Genomic DNA, 10200 nt, shown 5'->3' with positions numbered 1-10200 from the left:
AGAATGATTTAACAATTGCAAACACCTGCCAGTTGACAGATCAAAATCATTAATATATTCCTTGAAAGAATGATTTTAAATGACTAAAAAAGATAAATTAATTATTTAATCTGATAAGAAAAAAATTTGATTGAATCTTATTGGTGGTTGCAATGGTATGTTTCCACAATCAGAGAGCAAAAAAGAAAGAATGCCCGTGATTAAAATACTACTAAACGTTTGAAACTAAACTCTCTCTATAATGAGATAAAAAAGTACTAATTGCGAGTTCTTCTATTTGCTTTACTCATTTTAGTCGGCTTCTCCTCTCACCTTTTGCATATTACCTTTGTGAGCATAAGATTACACTATGACCTGTTATGTATCCATCATTAGTGATGCTACATGCTGGGGCATTTTTGTAGCAATTAGGCTCCCTTTAGAATGTGCTAAAGAGTCCAAACGAAAACGATATCACAACAAACACCACATACCTATCAATATTGCCACTAAGATGGTTCCAACCTAGACTAGTTTCCCATAATATAAAATAGATCAGGTAAAATATATCATAATATTAATCTCCACTAAGAATATCTGGTAGTTACTAATGCATTACCCAAAAAATACACCAATAACTATGCTACTTCCTACATAGTATACATAAGTGAATAAGTCTCTAAAGAAAGAGGTAAACAAGAGATACAATAACATGTTTACTCTTGACCGAGCCCAAAGTAAAGATAACAACATTACCATCTTCAACCATTAAACCAGCTTAGCCTTGCAAGCGGTGTTTGACCAAAACTACGACCATCTTAAATAACAAAAATGAAAGTAGAGCTAAGTAGTCTATAAATTTAATACACAGAATATACTAACTCAAAGTTACATATAAGTATCCTGCTCTGATAAAAGATTACATATTAGATAGGTAATCTAAAAAAGCTCATGAACTATAAATTCTACTAACTAAAAGGTTTTTAGACCAATAATAATCACCTAAAATTTCCAAATTATTTTATAAACATAGCGCCACAAAATAAAATCTCTATCAATATTAAAACATAATTTCAAGTACAAATTATACCTCGCGCATACGAGCAAGAAGCTGTTGGCACTTAAAAGCCTCTTCTTTCACTCGTGCAACACAGTCTCTTCCACAAACTTCAACACTTAAAAACATAATAAATCAACCAACCAAATTCATCACATAGAAAAACACACACAAAAATAATATACGGATAATTGTAACTAAACAGATTTATGCTTGAATAAACACAACTCAACCATAATTTAAAATAAAAATACAAGCTCAATTTAAGAATAATACCTGATGAAATAAGAAAGCACTAGTTTACTTATTCAAACCCCCAAAACTTGACCTACTTTAACTGCAATTAGAGAAGCCCCACACTTGAACCCCTAGTCAAAACCCTAGTTAGCACTAAAGGGACCCCTAATTCAGGCCAATGGACACCTAAATCTTCACGCCCGAGATGAACAACTTAAAAACGTGAAATCTTGAGACACCGTTCGATTACAGAGAGTGTGAGTTTTTTGTTTCTAGTTGCTCTCTCTTTTTTTGTTAAAATTTCAATGACCGGCTCAGCAGTTTTCATCTGCCGCCCACCAATTTCAACTTTGAGCTTAACTTTTATTCTAAATTAATAGCCGATACAACTTTTTTGATCGAAATTTAAATTATTAATTTCTATTTTTCTTTTAATAAATATTATGTTGAATATTTTATTATGAAAATATATAAATTCCTCAATATACAAATATTGTTAATCAATCAACTAATAACTTATTATATTTTATAAAATGTTCAATTTATTAATATAATACTAAAAATCACTCTACAATATTCTAAACTTTAAAAAAATTTAAAATATATATTTTAATCATCAATTCATTTCTGTGTAAACAATTATTAATTAGGTAAACTAAAAAAATTATCTTTATATATATGCTATATTGGTAACACATTTTAACTATACAGCAACATGAAAAAAGTGGTTGCGATAGACATTTATTTATAAGGCTATCATAACACTTTTTTTTACAACCCGAGGATGAAGCGTTGCAGAATGCAATCTATGGTGTAGTGAATTCTTGTGAGATCGCCTAGTAGATAATCGCCATACCACGTTTATCCACCTTGTACTAAATGAGTGCTTTTGGGTCCTTGGGCCCTACTGCTTCCCACACGTCATATGCCTGCAAATATACTTTCATTTTTATAGCCCATACAATATAATTTGTTTTTGTTAGCATTGAGTATCTAAGTCAAATTTGCATGTCTTTACCTTTCATTGAGTCTGTCATTATTGTATGTCTCAGTAGGATATTTCTTTAGGTGTTTATAGTGCTCTGATACCAGATGTTAGAACCAAACTGATATGATATAAATCAGAGTAATGATAATCATTTGAAAAATGCAACTGAGATTACTTGATATAAACTGAAAGCATTACATGATAATAAAGAAAGCAGCTAACGGCTATGACTCCTAAAAATAGGCCACACTCATGATTTATCTCCATGAACTCCCAACTGTTTATTACTAATTCAACGTGTACATATTGGTTTATTCAAATCAATAATAAACAAAATAAACAAATAAAACATGTTTAGAATTAAACCCAACAAAACTTTGGGTTTATGCTTTAAAGTAGAACATGTAAGTTAAGCTTTGAGTCAATTTGGTGTTTTCTTAGGCATAAATCTTGGAGGTTAAATAAATAAATTCATGTTTTCTACTATTTTTGTTTGCTACTATTGTTGTTTGCATAGGTCCGAGTGCCTTCTCCTTCTTTGGGACCTAGCAAATAGAACTCTACAATACCCTTTCATATGCGATCTCTTAGATCATTACACATTATTAAATCTAGGTTTATTCTTATTCCGAAATTATTCTTTGTTGTATAATTAGAAAGATAAATTAAGTTTAGGATTTTTCTATTTCAGTTATCTTCTGGCATACACTTTTTGGTTCTATGTTTAACTTTCCCATATTAGTTTTGGTTTTAAACTTTTTAGTATGAAGAGTGGACACATAAGTGTTAGAAGTTGAAAGTTCTTTGAGTAATTTTCCTTCTCGTCTAAAGATAATTGATTTTTAAAAAGCATTTGTATCTGTGTGTTTGCTATTTTGACCTGACCTTGCTCAATATAAATATTTCTTTGAATTCTATCTAATTTAACATATGGTTTACAAGCTATTTAAGGCTCTGTACGGGCTTCGCCAATGGGTATGTAGAGCTTAAACAGACAGCCAATACGAAGAAGATTTTGGAAAATGCTGGCATGGTTGACAGCAACCCAACAAAATATTCGATGGAGCCTAAACTGTTGATTACAAGAGATGAAAAAGGCGAGGCTGTAAACTCAACAGAATACAAAATCTTAGTAGGTGGTCTCCGATATTTGGTTCACACCCGTCCCGATATAGCATATGTTGTTGGAATAGTAAGTCATTTTATGGAACGACCCACTATGATGCATCTACAAGCTGTAAAACGAATTATGAGATATATAAGAGGTACGTTGGATCATGGTTTGATATACTTGAGGGATAGTGGAAATAATATGTTGACAGGGTACAGCGATAGTGATCTGGCTGGTCACTTGGATGATAGAAGGAGCACTGGAGGAATGGTCTTTTACTTGAATGAAAGTATAATCACTTGGGTGTCTCAAAAACAAAAATGTGTTGCATTATCTTCATGTGAGGCTGAGTTCATGGCGGCGACAACAGCAGCATGCCAGGGTATATGGTTATGTAAGTTGTTGAATGAGGTGACAGACAAGTACACTGGTCCTGTGGTTCATTATATTGATAACAGGTCTGCAATAGACCTAGCAAAAACCCCTGTCTTTCATGGAAGATCAAAACATATCGACATTCGTTACCATTTCATTAGGGAGTGCGTAGATCGTTGGGAAATTCTGATAAAACATATCAAGTCAGATGAGCACCGTGCTGATGTTCTTGTAGGATTTTTAATCACAGCGGGGCATGGCAAAACATTTTCGCACATATAAAGTCCAAATAAAAGCATATAAATCGTGGTAAAAACATAGGGATCAAATCTAACCTTTAAAATAATTCAGAGATAATGATCAGAGATCCTTAGCAGTTGCTCCTCAAGTGTGAAGCACTCCACCGGTATCCACCAAGAAAACGATGTTAAGGAGGAGGAAGGAGGTGGAGAGAATTGGGTTTTCCAAACTTTTTGGATTTTGGGATTCAAATAAAATTAGGGTCTATAATAGTATATTTATAGGCAAAATTTTCAGCTAAATTTTCCCATAAATATTATTATTATTATCCCATTTATTATTCTCATTAATAATTAAAACACCTTTTAATTATTAATCCTTTTTCTAAACACTTTAGAAATAATTCTCTCTCTTGATTTAATTTCCAAAAATTAAATCCTTAATTAATAATATTAAGAACTTTTCTTAATTAATTTATAATCAATTAAATCTCATTTAATCAATTATTAAATTTGCCAATTAATTATTTATTTCATAAATAAATAATTATTAGCCATTATTAATTATTTCCTCCACCATTAAATTATTCTCTTTTTATGGTGTGACCCTCTAGGTTCAATATTAAGCCGGTAGTAGAAATAAATAATAATAAAACTATTTTATCATTAATTATATAAATTCTCTAATTTATTAAATATGATTAATTAATTAATCACATTTATTCTACATCGTGAATGATACTTCTCAGCATATCGCGACTATCCGGATAATATGAATTCACTGCTTAGAATACCAAGAACCTATTCAGTGAATAGTTACCGTACAATAAACTCCTTCTACCCTACAATGTCCCGATTAAATACAAGGCATGGATCTCCTGTCAAGCCTATCTAATTCAATCACTTGCTTACCATTTACTATGCGTAGTTTTATGCAAATTAGAAACTCCTTTCTAATTTCATTCACTCTGGCCAGAGATTTCTGAACTAGCATAAGTGGATCAGCCTTGAACATTCGCTTCCTTCACTGAATGGGGTAAATCCTTTATTGATCATACACTATCTTCGTGTACAAATTCCTATACCCAGTAGAGCCCTAATAATTGTCCCTGGAGACCAAGAACTAAACCAAAGCATAGTTCAGTGTACACAAGATGACTATGATGACCTCAAGTCTAAGGATACTTTTACAACTATCACTATGTGAACAACTGCTGACATGTGAGTGAACTCCATCAGTTGTTCAGCTGTGCGAGTCATGTTCAGTGAACTTATTCTATAATAAGCACCTACATACTAGCTATAGTGTCACCACACAAATATCTATGAGAACAAACATCCTTCATAATGAAGCACGCATAGTATGTACTGATCTCTGCGGATTATTAATTACCAGTTAGTAATCCTACGACCAGGAACTATTTAAGTTTAGAGTTATCATCTTTTAGGTCTCACTATTATGATGTCATCATAATCCATAAAAAGCTTTACTCTAAACTATGATATATCTTATTTAAACACTTAAATAGATAAAGCCTGTAATAAAAACAAAACAAGTCTTTTTTTAATATCAATGAAATCAAAACAGATTACATAAAAGTTATTCCTAAATCCTCATACATGATTGGACTTAGGACATATTCCTTTCAATCTCCCACTTGTACTAAAGCCAATCACTCTGGTATCTAATACCCATCTAGTCTTTATGACGATCAAAGTGACTTTCAGAAAGTAGCTTTGTGAGTGGGTTTGCTATGTTATTATGTGTGTCAACTCTCTTTTCAATATAATACTAGAAATGTTACCGCGCTCCCACTAACCTTTTTGTAGATGCATGGTTCATCTTCGTTTTTGATAAAATCAAACTCTTTGATTATCTCATCAAAACGAATGTTCCATCTTTTGAGAAGCTTGCTTTAAACCATATATGGTTCACAGCAGCTTACATACTAGGTTTTCATTTCTCTTGGAAAGAAAACCATCTGGCTATTTTCCAGATCTCATAGTCGTAGTAAGCAGCAATCGCAAGCAAAATCCGAACTGGTTTTAACAGGGCTATAGGTAAAAGGTTTCATCAAAGTCAATCCATTGCCTTTATTTGAATCCTTTTTCCAAAAGCCTGGCCTTAAAGGTCTCCACCTGGCCATCTGCTATAATCTATCTTCTGTATACCGTATACATAGATTCCATTCCGGATTTCATGGCACTATGCCATTTCTCTAAGTCAACACTACTCATAGCCTCATTATAGGTCACAGGGTCGTCATCATCAATGATTGACAACTCATTGTCATTCTCAATGACAAGGCCATATTACCTCTCAGGTTGGTGAGGCAATCTCCCTGACCTATGAATGGGCTGTTCCACAAAAGGTTGTTCAGTCAGAACAGGTGTTTCCACTTGATCCGTAGTAGTTTGTGCTTCTTGAACTTCATCAAGTTCAATTTTTCTCCCACTGTTTCCTTCAAGCATAAACTCCTTTTCCAAGAAGGTAGCATGTCTGGAGACAAACACCTGATGGTCGGTGTAAAAGTAATACCCTAAAGTATCTTTAGGATATCCCACAAAACTACATTTTACGGATCGAGATTGCAGCTTATCTGGGTCAACTTACTTGACATAAGCTGGACATCCCCAAATCTTAACGTGTTTAAGACTCGGTTTCCTTTCTTTCCATATCTCATACGAAGTTTGAGGAACAGATTTTGGAAGGCACCATATTCAGTAAATATGCTGAGGTTTCGAATGCATAACCCCATAGGAATACTGGAAGATTTACATAGTTCATCATGGACCGAACTATGTCTAACAAAGTTCGATTTCTCCTTTCAGATACCAATCTGGAGGAGTCCATTGGGAGACTATACCATTTATTTTGAGATAATCCAGAAACACTCCATTAAAGTATTCACCACCTCGATCTAATCGAAGAATTATAATACTATGTTTGGTTTGTTTCTCCACTTCATACTTATACTCTTTAAACTTTTCAAAGGCTTCAGACTTGTGTTTCATCAAACACATATCTGAATCTAGATCTATCATCTATGAAAGTAATGAAGTATGAAAATCCACCCATGGCTTGCGTAGACATTGGTCCACATACATCTGTGTGTACCATTCCTAGCAAATTTGCAGCCCTCTCTCCATGTCTACTAAATGGAGACTGCAGTGCCACTATGAAGTGAGATTTTCATCATCCCTTTTCTTTTATTAGTTTGTTCAATCTGAAGTAAATTATGTCATATATATACAGACCATTATTTAAAGCACCACGTCCATAATGAATATTATCTATAAGAATAGAACATTCATTATTCTCAATAATAAATGAAAATCCAACCAAGTCTAACATGGGAATAATATTCCTCACAATCGAGGGAACAAAATAACAATTATTTAAAACAATAGTCTTGCCCGTAGGCATATGTAAATGAAATGATTCTACATCTTCAGCAGCAACTCTTGCTCCATTTCCCATCAGTAGAATCACCTCCTCTTCCTCAAGAGTCCTACTTCTCCTTGGTCCCTGCAACAAATTGCAGATTTGAGAACCACATGCGGTATCTAATACCCAAGTAGAAATTTGATTTAATGACATATTCACTTCTATCATGAACATACCTGAATCAGAAGCGGTAGTCTCACTACCCTTCTTCTTCTTCAATTCTGCAAGGTAAACCTTGCAGTTCCTCTTCCAGTGGCCCACCTTATTACAGTGAAAGCAAACAACTTTACTCTTGGGGTCTTCAGCTTTTGGTGGAACCGACATTTTTTCACCTACTTTCTTCTTCTTGGAAGGGTTCCTCTTCCTTTTCTTAGGAATGGAACCTTCACCAATTAGAAGAAAGAACTCTTCTTAGGGGAAAATTTGATTCCGCAGTCTCAAGATGTTGTGGAATTCAGGCAGGCTGACATCCAACTTATTCATGTGAAAGTTCACAACAAACTGCGAGAACGAACTCGGAAGCGATTGCAAGACCAAGTCTTGGCTCAGCTCCCTATCCATGGCAAAACCAAGTTGTCCAAGACATTCAATCAAATTGATCATCTTAAGTACATGGTCATTCACAGATGATCCCTCAGACATCCTACAACCAAACAGCTCCTTTGATATCTCATATCGAGCTGTCCTCCTTGCCACATCATACAACTCTTATAGATGCATTAGGATAGTGTGAGCATCCATATGCTCATGTTGCTTCTGTAGCTCAATGTTCATGGAAGCTAGCATGATGCATTGAACAACATTTGCATCATCTATCCACTTACGATACACAACATGTTCATCATTATGTGCATCACTAGCAGGTTCAGTAGGCTTAGGTGAGTCAATCACGTATTCCAGCTTCTCAATCCTGAGAACAATTCTCAAGTTTCGAAGCCAGTCAGCATAATTAGGACCAGTCAATTTGTGAGCATCCAGTATGCTCCTGAGTGATAGTGCAGAAGACATAACGTACAAAGTAAATCTCTAAATTATAAACACATAACAACACTTAGCAAATATTCGATTTCATTTTAAAACACTATATGAATCAAGTCTTTATTCATAAGTGGCTCCCACTAGTTTATCTAATTTATTCAACCCCCTACATGAAAAAGTAAGCATTCATAATGCTAGTGGGAATAGGGATCCTACATTCCATTACACAACCCCGGCTGTGGCACGAAACACCATGTAATGTTCAATAGGCAGAGAACTCTTGTCAATTACATCTAATGTTATTCCCTAATCAAACTTTAGCCTCTTGAATAATTGATTCACGGCTGTGGCATGACAAACTCAATATTCTAAGTCAAGTCTAACCCAACATTCCGTACAATTGAATCAGTCCCCAAAGGCCCACGACTGTGGCACGTAACGACCTTTAGATTCTTATTCAATGTACACATCTCTATGTAATAGACAAGTATTTCTTACTTCGAAATCAAAGCCCTCGGCTGTGGCACGAAACGACAATGATTTAAAAATAAAAACTACTTTTCTATCATGTTGGAAGGCTATGACCGACACAAGCCCGTTGTGTCATTGGCCAATTACTACTTGATATTATTTAATTTTAGAGGGATTATATTACGTTACAATCATAATTATATTATAAAGAGATTCTTCCTTTTAAATTAAATATTTCAAATAAATAATCAATAATCAGATGATTCCCAGATCGGTTGGAGCATTGTCAAAATGCGTCACTTAATAACCCTTTCTTACAGATAGAAATCTGTTGTTGACAGAATCATCCTTTCTCTCATATCGAAAATTCATATTCAATTACGTGTTTCACAAACACAAGAATCTCATGATTGTATTCATAATATTGTTATTAAGGTTATGAAACAATTTCACTATACTAGGTTGTCTAACAAATGCCTTATGTTCATTTAAGTTCACCTAAATCTATCATCGCATGATAAACTAAGCATATATCACATATATAAATATGAATAAACATCAAGGTAGGCATGTTACATCATCTAGCATATTGGTCTAAGCATTATACATCTCTATGTATCACATGAAGCATTTAAAAGTAGTTAAAACAGTTAAAAACAGCTTTAAAACACTTCCAGAAATATAAACAGTTCAAAACTTTTATATAAACTAAAATTTGTACTCCATTAGATCCGTCTCGGAAAAATGAATCCAACGGTATATTGCACGCCCAAAACGGACTTACGAAACTCCCACTCCACCATAAATGGCCTACAGCAACACCAAGAAAATGTTACAACAGGCCCAAAAAAGTGTTACCACAACCAGAAATTAAGTTGCTTTTTTTCGAGTTACCTTTGACCCCTAAGGTAACATTACTTTTGCCCTGGTGTAACATTCACTTTTGTGTTACAATAGCCGTCAAAGGTAACATTAATCTATTTCTAAAGTATCACAATATGTATGTTACCTTTGAACTCAGAATTTTCAAAAAAAATGGGTCCCACCAGTGGGGCCCACAGTGGTGACGTGGCATGTAGGTTCCACAGTGGTGATGTGGCATGTGGGTCCCATAGTGCTAACATCAAATTTGTACCTGGGGTAACACTATGAACAACCTACTCTAACACTTTATGAAGCTACTGTAACAATTTACCAGGAAGAAAAATGAAAAACTAATATTATAAAATGTAAAATCGACTGCAAAATTTGAAAATATATTACATTAATCTAATACATTCCAAATTTCATAATCTCAACTACATTCATATCCAGTTT

At 34.0% G+C, this 10200-nt stretch overlaps 1 protein-coding gene across 1 annotated transcript; it reads left to right on the top strand.

Moving 5' to 3' along the window:
• Positions 1 to 3291: 3291 nt before the first annotated feature.
• LOC141686348 (secreted RxLR effector protein 161-like) lies at positions 3292 to 4029 on the top strand. Its single transcript, XM_074491388.1, has one exon. The coding sequence runs from the start codon at positions 3292 to 3294 to the stop codon at positions 4027 to 4029; it is 738 nt and encodes a 245-aa protein (XP_074347489.1).
• Positions 4030 to 10200: the final 6171 nt, after the last annotated feature.

Source organism: Apium graveolens, chromosome 9 (genome assembly GCF_009905375.1).
Source record: "Apium graveolens cultivar Ventura chromosome 9, ASM990537v1, whole genome shotgun sequence".
Taxonomy (NCBI): Eukaryota; Viridiplantae; Streptophyta; class Magnoliopsida; order Apiales; family Apiaceae; genus Apium; species Apium graveolens.
This window is presented reverse-complemented; position numbering and strand designations above follow the sequence as displayed.

What these genes read in the sequence shown, in the direction of transcription:
- LOC141686348 (XM_074491388.1), top strand. Translation starts at nt 3,292, where the DNA reads ATGGTTGACAGCAACCCAACAAAATATTCGATGGAGCCTAAACTGTTG.